This window comes from Zalophus californianus, chromosome 2 (genome assembly GCF_009762305.2).
Source record: "Zalophus californianus isolate mZalCal1 chromosome 2, mZalCal1.pri.v2, whole genome shotgun sequence".
Taxonomy (NCBI): domain Eukaryota; kingdom Metazoa; phylum Chordata; class Mammalia; order Carnivora; family Otariidae; genus Zalophus; species Zalophus californianus.
This window is the reverse complement of record NC_045596.1, coordinates 63,223,754-63,241,718: the sequence shown is the minus strand read 5'-3', so window position 1 is coordinate 63,241,718 and position 17,965 is coordinate 63,223,754. Positions and strand designations below refer to the sequence as shown.

The 17,965-nt window shown below is 39.0% G+C and overlaps 1 protein-coding gene across 3 annotated transcripts in view; it reads right to left on the bottom strand.

The window, feature by feature from the left end:
- The window catches only part of BMP2K (BMP2 inducible kinase), a 139,501-nt gene extending 129,959 nt beyond the window's left edge, over positions 1–9,542 (bottom strand). For all 3 annotated transcript variants that reach the window (XM_027600707.1, XM_027600706.2, XM_027600708.2), the window contains exon 1: positions 8,841–9,542. In XM_027600707.1, coding sequence (XP_027456508.1) covers positions 8,841–9,012 — 172 coding nt within the window. In that variant the 5' untranslated portion in view covers positions 9,013–9,542. The remainder of the gene's footprint in view (positions 1–8,840) is intronic.
- Positions 9,543–17,965: the final 8,423 nt, after the last annotated feature.

Sequence of the window (17,965 nt, the reverse complement as noted above, 5' to 3'; positions counted from 1 at the left end):
GAATCCATTACATAAACAGAATCAGAGCATGCTAAAATGGAAAAAGATGTTACAGATTCATCTTTATCCACTTCATTTTTTTCTTGAGGAAAGTGAAATCAAAATGTCACAATGCAAGTTAGTAGCATAACAGAATATCAGCTGGCCCACCTCCAAGTTTTGCCTTTTTTTTAATAGTTGCCACCAAGAAGGCACCATTTCGAAGATTTAATGTTAAAATAGGCAAATTAGTAGCAACCACTGTTTCATATTTTAAAATAATATTCACTGCAAAATGCCTCTCTAAAGGCTACATCCCAAACTATGCCCTTAAACTTTACTGGAATTCTACATGATGAGGACAAACCAACAATTCCAAAAATAAAGTGTCTGTGTAAAAGCCCAACAACCACTCTCCTGCAGAGAGACGTGAAACGGTTAGCAGAAATGTGCTGACTGATCTCATTTGTAAAGATGATACACTCAGACAAGAGAATCTCCAAATTAACTAAGTGCCCAACTATTTAAAACAGTTCAGTCATTAACCACTCAACTTCCCAACTCAGGTCCCTAAAATAGCAGGCTTGTGGGTAGACGAATGGTTCACCAGATGGATGCAGGATAAAACCAAGGAATAAAGTTTCATCTCCTTATGATGAAACCTTTCTGTAGCTTTGAAATCACCACTCAGGACTCCTAATTTCAGAATTCCAAGTCAAGCCTTTAATCATTTTGATAGCCACCAAATAGGTTTCTAATAAATGTTTATGTTCTACTTCAAGTTTTGACCAAAAAAAAAATGGGGGGCGGGTTGAGAGAAGGAGTGAAAGAGAACCAAGATAATGTAGATTAGTAAAGAACATTAAAGGTCCAGAATCAATGTAAGGACAAACAACAATTCCACCTTCTAGTATGCTCCGTAATACAAACAACATCAGGGACCTTTTCTACTTTTCCCTCCTACAGACCCCATAATGGAAAGATGCTAACAAGTATTAATTTATTTCTATTATTTTTAAAATAATCAAAGACAACCTTTCCAAACTGCTCAGCATGAGAAAGTCAGTATTAACCAAACAAAGCTGACTAGAGCTAAAAGCAAAGAAATTTGATGTTAGTGCAATTCAGCACTTTTTTTGGAGATAAATGCGTAATTTCCACTATACTTTTTTTCAAAATATTGAAAATTGGAAATTGCTTTAGTGCCCTTGAATAAAACTGCCACCTCTACAGAAAACGTAACAGCAGACAATCAAAATTACAACCAAAGAACTATCCCTACAATGATAACGTATCACAAAAGCGAAGCATATGTTAGTAAGAGTCTATGTAATGTTCTTTGCTACAAATTACTTCCATTTCATTGTTAGAGTATATGCTGCTTATCAAGGTAAAAATTCTATATAGCTGATTGAAACTTAAAAATTATATATGGCTAAATGCCATATAATAATTATCTAATTAAAATGATTCAAATTTTTTACAAATATAAATGTGATAACTCAGGATAAATGTAATACCTACTCTACAAGCAAATTACTATAATTCCTGAAGCAGATTTCACTAAAGCTGATAACCAAATCTGAACCTAAAATTGGCCCATATTTATTGAAAGACTTGGCATGCACTATTAGGTACTGTCATACATTATCTTCTTAATATCACACATTACCTATTAATCTTCACAATAAATATTAACTCCATCTTATAAAAAAGGAAATGTTTCCTGAGAGTTTAATTCAACCACAACAAGAAAAACTGCTAGACAGAAACTAAAGATACAGAGATAAATAAGACCTTGCCCTCAAAAAGCTCACTGTCAAAATCAATTGTACAGTATAAAACAATTTCATAATTGCATGTAATAATACTTTTCTTCTTTAAATTCAGACACCTTTGCAAAATAAAGAGAAATATGTCAACAGAGAAAGATAACTATAAGAGGACATCTAGTTTATTCTTTCTTTGCTGTTTCAAGGAGGCTAACTGAAATGACACTTAGGCTTAAACAAACTCTTCAAAAGTTTGTCTTCACCTGTATGAATTGTAGAATCACTATACGGTACACCTGAAATTAATATAACACTATATGTTAACTATGTTGGAATTAAAATTAAAAAAAAATCCCATGTTAAAAAAAAAAGAGGTACATCTTATGCTACCATGATGCTGATTCCTCCTGTTTCTAGTTTTTTGTTTTGTTTTGTTTTTAAGATTTTATTTATTTATTTGAGAGAAAGAGAGCCCACCCAGGGGGAGGGGCAGAGGGAGAAGGAGACTCAGGCTCCCCACTAAGCAGAAAGCCTGATGAGGGGCTCGATCCCAGGACCTCAGGATTATGACCTGAGCCTAAGGCAGACAGACACTTAACTGACTGAGCCACCCGAGTGCCCGTGTTTCTAGTTTTTGACTGATGAATAAAGGTGCTATAAACATGCATGTGTAGGTCTAAAAAAATTTTAAAAAGTCTGTCTTCACCAAAGTAGAAAATTCAGGGTCCCCTGACCTAAGTAGAAGACCTCTGATGGGACAAGAACTAAAGAGCCCTCCCTTCAATTTGCAAATTGAAAAACTCCATCTGTGTTCATTAAAAAAAAAAAAAGTCAAAAATCGTTTCCTTTGAAAAGAATTTGAATGTCCATGATATGACAAGGCAATTTGTGTGATTCAAAAAGCAACTAATAGAGAGTATGTCTAGCCTCAAGAATTTTACTATCTGCTAAGGGAAATGAGACAGGAACAATAACCACCTTAGTATTTCCACGTGCTTACATAATTGTATCTCAAGACAAAAGATTAAATGTGATAAGGGGGAAAAAGCAAATAAATAGTTACAAATGTCCACAGGAAGAAGGGAGTGATCATAACTAGCAGTTAGGTGACTAGGATTACACAGGCAAAGGTAGTGATAAGTAAATACAACATTCAGTCACAAAACAACGGGGAATGGAGCACACTGTGGCTGGAGCAGAGTATTATCAGGAAATAACCAGAGCTAAGATTTAAAAGGTAGGTTAAGAACTAAGCATGGGGGAAAGGGGGGAGCAGGGGGAGGGCACCTGGCTGGCTCAGTCTATGGAGCATGTGACTCGATCTCCAGGTTGTGAGTCAGGAGCCCCAAGTTGCGTGTAGAGATTGCTTAAAAATAAAATCTGGAAGAAAAAAAAAAAAGAACTAAGCATGAATAACTGTGAATGTGTGGCCAAAAAATGTGATCAAGATAACTTCTCAGGCAACACAATTCACTTCCTCCTCTTCAAAGCATCATATTCTCCTGGTATTCTTCATACCTCTCTGGTAGCTCCTTTTTACTCTAAATCAGTGGTCCTCAAAGTATGATTTCTGAACCAGCAGCATCAGCCATCAGTGAGCAAGCTGTTAGAAATGAAAATTATGGGCCTTACCCAGACATACGGAATCAAACTTTGGGCGTCAGGCTCAGCAATCTGCGGCTTACCAAGCCCTCCAAATGATTCTGATGAACACTAATGTTTAAGACCAATGTTCTACCACAGTCCTTCAGTGATAGCCTTCTCATTCTATACTCTCTCCCTACATTATCCTCTCCCAGGGTTTTCAATAACGGCCAAATGTTCACTTACCAAAATACCTATCTCTAAGCCCAGACACCATTGCTGAGTACCAGACCACACACTAAGCTTCCCACTTGACGCTTATTTCCTCCCAGATACCTCAACTAAACGTCTCGAACTCCTGGATATCCTCCTAAATCTTCCTCCCACCCCCCAAAAAATCTGTTCCTTCTCTACTCTCCCCCATCTCAGCAAACGGTACCTCCAAGAGCTGCACAAGCAAGTCATTCTTCACAGTTCCTACAATACCCTCCCCCCCAATCCAATCCATCACCAGGTCTTCCCATTTAAGCATTATAACGTTCGCTTCCATTCCCACCGCCACCATCTTAACTAATCATCTAATCTGTATACATCTCAACCAGTATCTATATAGCAATCACCACGATCTTGTAAAAATACAAATCAGAGCATATAACTGCCCTAATCCTTCAGTAGCTTCCCATTGCATTTTCAGATAAAATCTGAAATCATAAAGTCCTGGATCCTGGTCACCTTTCCAACATCATCTTGGGTCCTTCCTCCAAATGATTCAATGATTATAGTCCCCAGCTCTGGGCATATTTCAGTTCCTGAAACTCTTCCTCACATAGACTTCTCTCTTCATGACATACTCCACACCATCCCACCATCACACCTCTGCCTTTACCTAATTTTTCTCATACTTCAGATTTCTGGTAAAATATCAAAAAGGTCTTCCTTGATCCTTCAATAGAAACTGAATTGGTTATTCTCTCATTAAACCCTGTGCTGTCTTCTCATGACAATTATCAAAATTATCTACATCTTGATTTTTGTTTAACATTTATCTTCTATTTTGGACTGTAACTTCCATAAGGACAAAGAAATATTTGTTTTGTTCTCCACTGTATAAATAGTACCTACTACAGAGCCTGGCACACAAAAGGCATTTAATAGTTATGGAGCAGTAACAGTTGTCAATATTTTTGTTAAATCCTCCCCTTCTGCTTTCTCTGTCCTCTCTCAAAAACTTGAACTTACAAGTTACTGGGTAGCCACAGATAATTTCTACAAATGAAATATCATGCTTAAATGCATCATTTTCAGATTGATTTATGTGGCAAAATCAAATGTATTTTACTACCTTCCTGTAAAATTAACAGTGAGAAGTGGTTAACACTAAGCCTAAATTAACTTACCCTAATCTAAGCAGTTAACTCTGAGAGAGCTACTGAGCTCCTTCTACAGAGCTCTGTAGTAAATTCCTGGCCTCTCAATTACCTGTACTGACAGTACCAACAACCCCCATGCCCATGACAGAAAGTCTTATCCTTACCCATGCAATTATATTCAAAATACCATTCCTATCCAGCCCCCAGAACCTCATAACTAGATTACCTGAACAAATTATGGATAGTGTCCCAACCTCCTGGTTCCCCATTTATTTAAGCGCTTTGTACCAAACACATTGAGAACCAACTTCTTCCCATTATCAATCAATATTAAATCCTCTAACTAGCACTGAAGGCTTATGGAGGCATAGTGACGAAAAAGCCAGTCCTATGTTTTATTGGAAAATTTAAAGAGTACACTGAATTATATATGCTTGACAATTTGACATGTTTCAATCTAAAATTTACATATGGCTCTGATTTCTATAGGCCCAAATTGGATTTGGTTAGCATGCACTCCTAAAACTAAACTGTTTTTGAAAAAAAAAAAAACATGAAAATATTCCACAAGATATTAGTCCTCTAAACTTTGAGCAGGAATTAAAAAGGTGCAAGGTGTAACAAGCATTTTCAAACATACAAATGTTTAACTAGAGACTATGATACAGTGTATATTTCAGAGAAGAAACTACTCCAACAGTTTAAACATACATTTAAGTATATCTCTGAGAATCTGTTTATTTCTTTACTATGTAATATCTATGTATTTATATATATATACATGTGACCTCAATATTTATACTCAAATATTATGTATGTATATGTATACATACATATATACATACATACATAGTTTATTGTCATTATTTGGGGATTCCATATTTGTAAATCATGCAGTCACTAAAATTCATCTGTATTCCCAAAATCAATACAGTGGCATTTTCATGATCATTACACACATGAGCATAGTGCTGAAAATTTTGAGAAGGCCAGCTGGAGTCAACAAGATACCATTCTGCCTTGTTTATAAACAAGGGCCCTTTTTGAAGTCTGTTTAGTGCCATGTTTTTCTCATTTTTGTGCTTTTTATTGAGTTCATTGTTTAAAATGGCCCTAAGCATAGTGCCAAAGTGTCATCTAGTATTCCTAAGCTCAAGAAGGCTGTGATGTCCCTTACAGGGAAAATAATGTGTTTTAGATAAGCTTTATTTAGATATGAGTTACAGCGCTGTTAGCTGTTAAGTTCAGTTTTAATGAATCAACAATATATATTAAATAAGATCTTTAAACAGAAACTCACATAAAACAAGATTATATATTGACTGGTTGACAAAAATGTTGTGACCAAGGGCTTGCAGGACCTTATGCCTGTATTTCTCAAGGGCAATGGTTCAGTATTTACTAACTCATTGTTCAGTGACTTTACAAAACATAACTACTCTGAACGATAAGAATGAAATATATAAATATAAATATACTTAGAAAGAGAAGGAGAAAGAATATGAGACAATATGAGACAGAGAAAAGAACAGCAGATTTATTGAAGACTCAAAGACACTGCAGAGGTCATTCTGAAAAAGATGCCCATGTTTGCAGTAGTATGGCAAAAACACCTCAGGGCACAGCACTTACAGTCTTGGCCCTGTTTAAACAACAAGGACCCAAAACAAACAAACAAAAAAAATGTAAAGCCTACCTAGTTTGTTTTTTGGTCTGTCTTTGTTTCAACCCCTTGTCCCACTAAATGGTATACCTCTGCCCAGTTCAGGTACTCTAAAACTCTAATGCCTTTCCACACCACTTGCCCTAATCTTCTAATTCAGCAAATGTATCTGTCAATTATTGAATGATCATTCTTGAGTGTGAACCAGACTTTGTGCTTAAACATCTTGTCTACATTTTCTAAATTATTTGGAAAAGAGAGAGGATATTAGCATTTGAAGTAAGAAGAAACTGTCAGGATCAAAAAGTAAACTGAATATAGGTAATTTCAGTTGTGTGTGTGAACAGAAAAGAAATACACAAGGGAAGAAAGTCTCCCCTACCCTCCAGAGAGGATGAAATAAAAGTCTAGTCCAAGAGCTGGAGTGTTGGGTGGGGAGAGTCCCACCTTCCAAAACAGTTTCGTCAGCTCCTGCTTCATCCTAGCACTTAGTTATGGATTTTCCCAAGAAATATGACAAAATTTATAGCAAAAACTTGTAAAACACTCTAACAGTGACATTAGTCCTTAATTTCTTTTTAATTTTTTGTGGTTGAATGAGCACTCCACCTTTGAAATTCATTTTTATTTTCATTTTCCAAAATTACTTAATTTTTCTTGAAAATGACTTGCTTATGGTAATGATAGGATATGCTTAGAGCAGTGATAGAAGCCACAAATCCAAAGTGTAGTTTGTTGAAATGTCAATCTTTTCCTTCTACTAAATAAAAAACCCATCTGGGATTTTCTGAAATGAAGTGAGTGTAATACCACTCAAGCCACACTTCAATTAGTTACTACAATTCAAAGAAATAAGTACAGCATGTGAGTTAACAGCCATGTCTTCTTAAAACCCACAACTCAGGGCGCCTGGGTGGCTCAGATGGTTAAGCCTCTGCCTTCGGCTCAGGTCGTGATCCCAGGGTCCTGGGATCGAGTCCTGCATCGGGCTCCTTGCTCAGCGGGGAGTCTGCTTCTCCCTCTCCCTCTGCCTCTCCCCCTGCTTGTTCTCTGTCTCTCTCACAAATGAATAAAAAAAATAAATAAATAAATAAAATCAAAAAAACCCACAACTCAATCTAAACCAACATTTGAAAATCATGTATAACAAAGAGCTAGGAAATTTTACATCTATCAAAACCAATCACCATATATTCATTCTTTTGAGAAGCTAAGGATCCTTCTCCCACCTCTCCAAGGTTTGGCTAGGCTCATTACTAGGGGCGATGGCTTGTATAACAATGACACCCATCCCTGAATAATTCAAGATTTCTTTCTCTTTAAATATTTTATAGACAAAAACGTTCAAATTTTTCTTTTGCACTAATGTGCTATTGTTTATGGCATTTCAAAAAACATAAATGGAATCTCTGTCTACTGTGTCCAAACCACATCGAGGTCTGACTTTCAGAGAACCAAAACTACTCTCTTCAGTTTCTTTTCTCTTAACCTTGGAACTTAAAAGGGCCATTTATCAACAAATTATTTCTTATGAATTTTTAAAAGTATTTTTTTGTAATATTCTGCAATTAAAAGCTCAAAGATCAAATGAAGCATGCAATAAATGAGAGAAAATATTTTCTACAAGCCAGTTACACAAGAAATACAAAACTAAAGTGCAGGATCTTGTCTTTTAAATGGAGTAAGCTTTCTTGTAAGCAGACTTGCAACTGCTGACATAGCCTGGTAAAGATAATGAAGGACCGAACGCAAAACTTCGCAAGTGAAAATTAACCTGCTTTCTTAGCCCCTTTTAAAGTACGAAAGAGACATACCGAAAAGGTATGAATAGCACCTTGTCTGATGAAGATTCTAAAAAACAAAGATAAATGGACTTCAAGTTTACCTGCTCCTCCTCCAAAGCAACCTACTAACTTAATTTGGGGCAAAGTATCACCTCCAACACATGCACAAGAGCACGCAGAGAAAGAAACTGTTTTTCAACTGATGACTGAGTAGGAGCAAACCCAGCTCGCCTTGGGGGACTGCAGGGTCCTGTACCCTGCAGCGCGGGTGAAGACGCGGATGTAGAGGCCAACGCACTACAGCCGCCTGAGCCACAGCTGGCAAAGCAGAGCCTCGATCCTGCACGATCTGACCCTCTAATGAGTCACACTGGTCCAATCATGACACCACATCACTCGCTAGGACGTTTTCTACTTACTTCCCCGCGTCAAGGAGGGCTGAAAAGGACTTAAACTCAATAATGAGAGAACTGTGCACCGGTCAGAGCTGCCAACCGCGAGAAAAGCCGGCTTAAGAGCGAAAAGCCCGAGCTACTCTTTAAGAGCCCCCGCTGGCACAGCAAATGAGGCAGAAGCGGGAAGAGTGAGCCGAGAGGGCGAGGAAAGAAGCGGGCGAGGACCCGGAGAGCCACCGCCACACCCCAGCCCTCCCTCACCTGCCTGCCCGAGTCTCCCCAGGCGCCCGTACCTTCGGCCAGCGACTCCTCCAGGGTGACCTGGTAGCGGCCGACCGCAAACACCCGGACCCCCACGGACGAGCTGCCGGAGCTGGAACCGGCCCCGGCCCCGCCGGCCGCGCCACCCGCCGCTCCGCCGCCGCCGCCGCCCTCGGACTTGGGCATTCGAGAGAACTTCTTCATGGTCCCGCCGGCGCGCTGGGGGGCGCGGGGCTCGCGCAAGGGCGAGCGAGAGAGCGAGTCCTCGGCCCGGGGCGCGCCGGTCGTCCGCGAGGGGTCGCCGCCCCTCGCCCGTCCGAGCGTCCGTGCGCGCTGCGGCCCGCCGAGCCTCACATCCCGCGCTCCCCGAGCGCACTGCCCCGGCCCCGCCGCCCGCTCCGCGGCTCCGCTGCAGCTGCCGGGCTCCCGCAGAGGGCGGTGGAGAGGGCGGGGACGGGGCGGGGCGCGAGGGGGCGGGGCCGAGTGCGGGGGCGACGCCGCCGCCTCCGCGAGTGCCCCGGGCGCCCTAGCCGCCTCACTAAGCGTCGGGAGCGTGAGCCGGGGAAGGGGGAGAGCCAGAGAGAGAAATGGGGAAGGGGGCGGGGCGGCCGGCCCCTCCGGGGAGTGGGCTGGACCTCTCCGGCCTCACACCCCCAAGACCGCAGCCCGCGGCGCCGCCGCCGCCGGAGCTGGACCTACGCGGCTCGCCACTCGCGGCCGTTGGCTGTGCGGCGCCGCTGCCAACCGCTCTCTGAGGCCCGGCGCCCCGCGCAGGCGCGTTATCCGCGCCGCCGGAAGTGACGGTTCCGGCCCTTGTCACGTGGAGAGGGAAGGGGGGCGGGGAGGTGGTTGTGGGGGTTTCAGGACGAGGGCGAGGTCCGGGGTCCCGGGTGTTGGATCCCAGTTGGGAGCGTTCAGGTCAGGCCTCTGGGGCCCCGGCCTCGAGGTGGGAGGTGGCCGGGGGACCGGTTCCCGCGCTGGCCATGCGGCAGGGTCTGTCATCTCGGCTAGGAGTTGGTGTGTCACTCTGGATGCTTAAAAATGCCGCCAACAACTTTACCCCCGCTAAGGAACTTCTCGCTGCATTTCTAAGCCAGTTTTCCAGACCTCCCCTGAGAATCTTCTTCCGCTCGCCCACCCTGAGCGTGGGAGGTGGGAGCAGCACGGAACTAGAGCGGATTCCAGTAACCCAACTTCTAAAGCCACCGTGTCGCACTCTGTTAACAAGCGCTTGTGCTGGGAAGCGTTTTTGCGGTTTATAAATTGCTTAAGAGTACTTTTTAAAATCTCGTGTGCTGTGCAACAGCCGTGTGAGATACTCGAAACAGGTATTATGTGCATTTGCAGACCACTCATTGCCTTTGGCCAAGAGAACTTAATGGACTCGCCCAAGGTCGCACAGCTGGCCAGTGGTAGGACTGGGACTACAAGGTCCATCCTTTGATACTTAGTTTCGTACTTTAGGCCATTCTGAAAAAGGGGGTTGAAAAACGGCAGATTTCAGAGTGTTTAGAAGCAAAAGCAGCCGTTGAATTTTCCCTATCGCTCCTTTAACAAAGAGATTAGCCCACCTTAAAAAAAAAAGGCTCGTCGCCTCCATTTCATAAACTGCAGGAATCTCAATGCCTGCCAGGATGAGGCAGGCATAATGAGCATGGGCGTAAGACGTTGAGGAGTGTTAAGAGAATGAGAACTTACAGAGCTTGTGTAAGGAGAGCACCCGATTCTCAGCTTCAGCCTGCTTTCCACCACCACAACCCCAGCCTTGTGAATACAGGCCCACTGTGGCCAGGGGTTCCAATTTCTTAAGAGAAACCAGATATCTGGAATTTTTTTTCTAATTGGCATTTCCTAAATTTTTTCAATGTAGACCAAGTAAGTTGTGCGTGTAAGACTCCAGTATACACCTTCTATGAAAGGAGATGAACGTGGTTCTATCCCTACCCCTATTGCTTTGTCCAACTTGTTAATGGGATACAGGCAGATGTGCTTGGGCAAAAGACTTTGAGCTTAATAGTCTTACATTTTTCCTCCCCTCTGCTATTTGAAGAGAAGCTATTTCTACCAATGCCAAAACAGTGCTCTGGATTTAGGCATTTTTCTTGCATAACCCACTAAGCTAAAATTCTTCATCCAGAGACCTGACCTTTAAAGTACATTCCAGCTCAATGGAAGTCAGATTATATGTCAGATGATTGATGTGGTGTGACAATTGGGGATTTCCATTTAGAAATAAGCTGACCATTTTCCTTACTGTGGAGATTCACTACGGAGTCTCATTCCTACAACATTTGAATTATATTTTTCAAGCAGACTAATGGAGAAATTTAGTCATTTCATACAATTCAAAACTGGTATCAGCCTAACATACAGTTTGGGCCTAATGCAACTACACCTAATCAAAATACAAGAATAAATAAAGTCTCCTATGATCAGTTGGGGAGCAAATTTACCACAATTTCTGTGGCAAAGAAACTCATATAACCTGACTAATAATATGGAAGTTTATAATCAGTTTAAAGCATAAGTCCCCTTGTAACACCGGCCAATGTGTTCTTTAATTTTTCACCAAAAATGTAATAAAATTTAAATTTTCTCTCATCTTGACAGAATGGTAACTCCACAATATTCTATGACAGCTACTAACATATTACTTAATAAGAAAGTAAAAACATTGTATTACTAATAACAAGAATGCCAAACATTTACAAACACTTTTACCACCAAAAGATGTTGAAACTGTCATATTGTATTTGCCTATAGCTTTGTGAATTGAGGATGAGTATCCTTGAACCAATCTGTAGGCAGAAATTGAGATACTAATATATTGAGAATTCTAGTCTCTTAGGTTTGTACTTATTCTTAAACCATGGTTACAGATGAACATCCACTTTGGCTTCCTACTGGAAAATAAAATCTCTAGAAAAAATATGAATAATGTAGATTCTGACCCTTTAAAATACTGTCACAGGTAACTTACAGTAAGTACACAGATATAGAATAGTTTAATGAAGGTAAAAGATTAAAATTACATTTTAGTTTTTTATACATATCTCAATATTTCAAAGGTTTATAGCTGTACTGCTATAAAAATAGTTGGAAATTAGCCACATAATGAAGACTTTTTAAAATTTTTAAATTTAAATTCAATTAATTAACATATAGTATATTATTAATTTCAGAAGTAGAGTTCAGTGATTCATGAGTCTTATATAACACCAGTGCTCATTACATCATGTGCCCTCCTTAATGCCCATCACCCAGTTACTCCATCCCTCCATCCCTCTCCCCTCCAGCAACCCTCAGTTTGTTTCTTATGCTTAAGAGTCTCTTATGGTTTGTCTCCCTTTGAAGACTTCTTTTTAAAAAATAGATTGCTTCAGTTTGCATGGTTTCATGTTACAATATTCTGATAAAGTCAACAGATCACTGTAGCCAACTAAAGATTTTGAGATCCTTAAACAGGAAGGATTTTGACAATAGGGGGGAGGAGGGATTATTGTTGTATTTTTGTCGTCTAGTGGAAAACTATAACCCTTTTTGTTACTTTGACCCTCATCTACTTTACAATAAGGTGGCTCTCAAAGATGTGTGGAGTGAGAAAAACTGGCATGGATCAAACAAAATATGCTTATCCCAAAAGACTTATTCCAGTGCCATTATTAGCTTTATAAGTCATCTCTTCCAGTGCCTGATTATTCATTTTTTTTCCCTCACAAGTCAGTGTTTTCCTTTGATGATGTACCTTCTATCATTATTAGCCTCATTATGCTTTACTGTTAGGAATAATTATTCTCCCTCCCTAACAGTATTACTTTGTACCTAGTTAAATGCCCATAATCTTTGCTTTCCAAAAAAATTAAAAGTCCTGAAGTACATTAGAAGAATATATACATCTCCCCATTACTTAAAAAGTGTTTTTTAATATCACCAATATTTTATCTTCTGTTAAAACTACTCGACATCATCACTATACCTTGTCAAAATTTATATACATCTAAGAAAAATCAATCTGACAGTGTAGTTTTAAACACTGTTCACAAATATTCTAAATAGGGAAAAAATGACTTATTTGACATGAAATTCATTTATGATAGAATTTTGCCTACAGCTTGACCATGCTTTTTAAAAAGACTACAAGAGGTAGGCAACTTCACCATCAGAAGAGGCACTTTGATGGCCATCCCAGCTGAATTGGTAGGGGAGAGGGGTGGAGGTGAGGGGGAGTTTCCACTGGATATACAGCACCTCAGGTTCACATGTCACAGCAGGGATATCTTCCTGCCTAAACAAGTATTTGTCCTAGTGGGATTACAGTCACACTCTTGGATATGTTCCTGTCCTCCCTCTTCTTGCTACCTTTTGTATTCCCCTCCATGGCCAAGCTCTACTATCCTGTTCTTACCCTGCTCCCAGGTACATTTATATAAAAGTTAGCAGAATGTAAAATAAGAACCAGTTCTTATTAGATACTTGTGATGTGATTTATCAGTGCTATTTTAATGTGCATTACATGTATTAACTCAGTACATGTAGAAATGGTGAGCTCTAAACTTGTGTTTGTATGATATGTTGCCTTCAAATCTCCACGCAGCAATGTGGCTGATGTTAGGTTCTTAGAAACTTCCTGGGGCAGAAAAGCAGCTCTTCTGGTTTGGGGAGCAGATGAGCAGTTCCCATGGTAAAATATTGAATTATGTTCCAGTATGTAGAACTGAAGCTGAATCTCTACACTTCCACAACATTCACATATCCACAAGCAAAACTGTATTCAAGTTACAGAGGGACAGAGAAGGGTTGAAGCTAATTCAGCTTTTGTTTCAATACTTTATCAAAATTCACATCTTGTTTTACCCAGTCTTCTGCCAACTGTAGTAGAGACTATTTACTGAACATTTACAATGTGTAAAACAGTGTATGAACCAATATATAATAAGAACTCATACAGTATGGTAAGAATCATGGGATTTCAGGGCTGGAAGGGGATGTAATCAAAGAGGAACAGGAACGTTTATTGAGCACCTAGTATGTCTCAGGCATTATGCTTAACACTGTATAAATGTTACCTATGTATCCTCTAACAAGGGAAGTGAATGTTATTATTCACAACTCTCACTCCAGCCTCCCTGAACCACCTTCATTTCTTGCCATCCTGTTTCAGGCCCCAGTGCTCATTCCAGTTAGAATGTCTTGTTCTTTCTCACAATTACCTGATTTAATGGGTGACTCTGTGGAACTCCAGGACCACCTCCCCTGTGAATTCCTGACCTCTGCCATCTGCCAGTCCTGGGGAGAATGAACCCCTTGGTACCTCACACTACTCTTTGTAGACTTCCAGAACTACACCTATCACTTAATTACAAGGGCTTCCTTACATGCTTGTCTCCCTCTACCTCATTGTAAGAGGTTTAAGGGAAGGGACCATGTCACATTGTTTTCTTAAAATCCAGTGCCAAGCAATGTGCTTGACATGTAGTGAGTATTCAGTAAATGAATGAATAACTTAGCCTAAAATCTAGTAAGTGGTAGGGTTGGAGGCTTGAGACCAGGCTCAAATCTCAGATGTATCTGAAAACCCAGGCTTCTTAGCTTTATCTGCACCTGAGTTTTGGTCATCTTTAATATAGGAAGAATATGTTTTTTTATTTTGTTTTTGGTGGTGCTGTTGGTTTTATTTTTGTTTTTTGAAGCGGGGGCTGGAGGTGATATGCACTATGAGTATTAGGTAATATACAATCAATACCAATCATCATGCTGTGCCCATAGAAATGTCAGTTCCTCTTTCTTCTATCATCCTATTCAAAGTTGTATTACATGTGACAGAGCTAAGATCCAAACTACCATGTCACCTTTTCACCACAGGTGCTTCACAGATAAAATCTAGATTCTTATTTGGGGTGAGTTTCAGGCTTCTTAGCATTTTTAAGTCATTTTACTTTTTTCTGTTTTGGCTGACTTTAGCCTGCAGTTGTAGTAGAGGATGATATAAACAGAGTTGAGGCACAAAAGAGCCTTTACCTGGCTGAAAGCTTCAGGAGGATAGGAACCATGCCTTCTTCATCTATACATGCCTGTCCCCTCGTAAGTGCTTAATAAACATTGGTGGAACTCAAGTGCATTGGTCAGCTGAAACCTAGACGGTTTTCCGGATCTTTGTGAACCATCTTAAGGGGAGAAATGCAGGCAGCTAAAAAACAAAACAAACAAAAGAGGAAATAGAAAACTGCTCTGCATATGGAACTGTAAGATAGGAGTGGAAAACTTATACAGGTAAAATCAGGACAGCACAAGCAAAAGAATGCCATAAGAAATAGCATCAAGACAAAGATAGGGGAGAGCTCTAAAACCAGAAGTGAATCTAAAAGCAAAGCCTAAAGCTATAATGGAAGCCTGGTCCCCCACCACTCAAAACACACAAATCTGCTCTAAGAGGCTTATTTATTTTCTATTGGCTAATTTATCTCACCCTTTTCCTTTTGGGCTTGCTGTTTCCCTAACCCCAAACACTGTCTTTCCCTCCTCCTCATCTGCATTAGATATATGCAGCTGTCTCAATTTAACTTACCTCCTCTAGGAAGTTCTTCCCCAACTTCCCCACTTCATAATAACCCATCATTTCTCTAAACCGCTGTAGCATTTTTGTCAGCATGCAAAGTCTAGCACACTGTGCACTTTCATTGGTCAGTGTGTATAAGTCTTAACTGTCAAACAAAATACAAAGTGCATGTATTTTTATTTTTAAGTAATTCTATTGCATACAGAGCCCAATTAGCCACATTATGGGTGCTAAACACGTATTGAATTAGACGGTCAAAGTACCTGAATAATAAAGGCCACTTTGAATTGGCATTTGGAAATATGTCTTTTTTTAATTGCACTTTGGATTCATAGAAAGGAATTAAAGGCAGATGCTCTGAGGGGAAAGTTACAATTGACCAGAGACTAGGTAAACAAAGATAAATTTCACTGTACTGTTGTTTAAAGGCAAAAGAGAAGTTCCTCTTACATATCTTTCCCCAAAAAACTCTTTATGAAGTGTGACTGGATATTATATGAAAGTGATTTCATTATTTGTTTTCATCTGGGTGAAGATCAAACAACTTCATGCATATTTCAAGACAAAATGAAAATTATATTTGTGTACCCCCTTTTTAAATTATTATATTTCCAATTTGATTTGCGTTGACCTTCTTCAATTATGTTATTTTCATGTTGCTCTAAAAATAGTATTCAACGAAATCATTCTTAAAGGACAAGTATGCTTTTCTTTTTTTAACCTTTTAGTTTTTTATACTTCAGCACTATACCTTATTCCTGTTCTCTTATCTGCTGACAGCAGTGGGCCTACTTACATGGACAGATTAGAAACATTTTTTCCATTTACCATGACAACACCCAGCTAATGTTTACTGATAAACTAGGAGCAAGTCAGAGCATCTACAAAATGCAGGAGGAATTCATACTCCTGAGTAAGAACTTTAATTCAGGAGTGAAGGAGATAGTATAGCTGAAGTAAATTCATATGTTATTAATATTTTATTAAAATTCTTGTCATTTTTATGCAAATAAAATACCCTCTGTTGAGTCCCCATGTTGTATCCTTTTTATAGACAAGCACATTTATATAAGCTCTAAAATTATAAATAGTGTGTGTGCGTATATGAGTGTGTGTAGGCAGCTATGCACTAAAATGTTCATTCTGTATTGACAGATACCAAATTCAAATTTTGCACACATACATAAGCACTTTTGATCTTTGAAAATGTGTCTAAAAATACATCTTAATCAAAATAATTGTGAGAGATATTAATGCCGATATTGTGTACCAAAGAGGGTTAACCAACTATAGATTTGGCCCACTTAAAATTTAAACTTTCTTATAATAATACAGCAAAAAAATAGATGATCAAAACCTTGAAAAATCAAGTCAAACAGTTAAAATTGTCTCAAATGGCTTCATATAACAATTTTTTTTTGTTGAATTTATTGCTTGTTTTGATAGCATTTACACACATCCTCAAAGGCAAAGAGTAACTTTAGCAACTTCACCGCTCCTACGTAAGTAATTAAATTAACTAGTCACTTATTGCAGGTCTGTATATACATACACATGCACACAACATTGTACCAGTCACATAGGAAAATAGTAATAAGATAAGATTCAAACTCTAAGCCAAACAAACATTGAATCTAGTCACTGTAGACTGTTTTCTCATGTTCGTGATCATCCTATGCATTCTTTACATTTGTTCTTCTTCTGACCAACACATTGTCTCTTCCACCATTGTTAACTTTCTCACTTATGACCCATTAACTTTTCTATAATAATCATAATGAAAAATTTCAGTGTCTCTAATGATTACTCTATAGTAATTCCCCGCACATCAAGGATAAAATTTAATTGAAATGTGTACTATATGAGCATTTGGGATAAAAATAAGTACCTTTAAAAGAAACATCTGGACACTTGGCTGGCTCAGGCAGTGGAGCATACAACTCTTGATCTCGGGGTCATGAGTTCAAGCCCCATGTTGGGTGTAGAGCTTACTTAAAAATTTTTTTTTAAAAAAGAGAAACATCAGTGTTTCAGTTCAATAAAAATATCAAGAAGACAAACATTCCCTTCTTTAAAAGAGGTTTCTTTTAAATTCTTCATCAGAAGAATCTGTCATTAGCAATTGCAGTAGAACATTCATTAATATTTCATGTTGTCACCTCTCCATTCAAAAAGCAACTCTAATAACTAATTCATTCTATCTGAATTACTAAGAATTTTTAAACATTTTCTAATTATGTAATAGCTAAATCTTTAAATTCTAAATCTGATTTTTAAAAAGAAGTAAAATATAAAAACTACTTGTACTTTCAGTTATATGATTGTTTAGGGGGAGTCTTTTATTCATACCTACTGAATAGGATACTTACAGAATGTGTAATCAAAATCAGCATCATAGTTATGCTTTATTACATAGTGAATGGTGTTTATAATAGCATTTTCAAGATACTATGTTATTATGTTTAAGAAATACTACTTCTTAACCAACAAGTTCTACTGGTTCTTGTCATATAAAGCAGTATGTTTTATGAAAGAAATAGAGAAGAATATAGCTAGATGATTTCTGTGTTTTTTATTTATTAACAAAAAGAAAAAGATTGA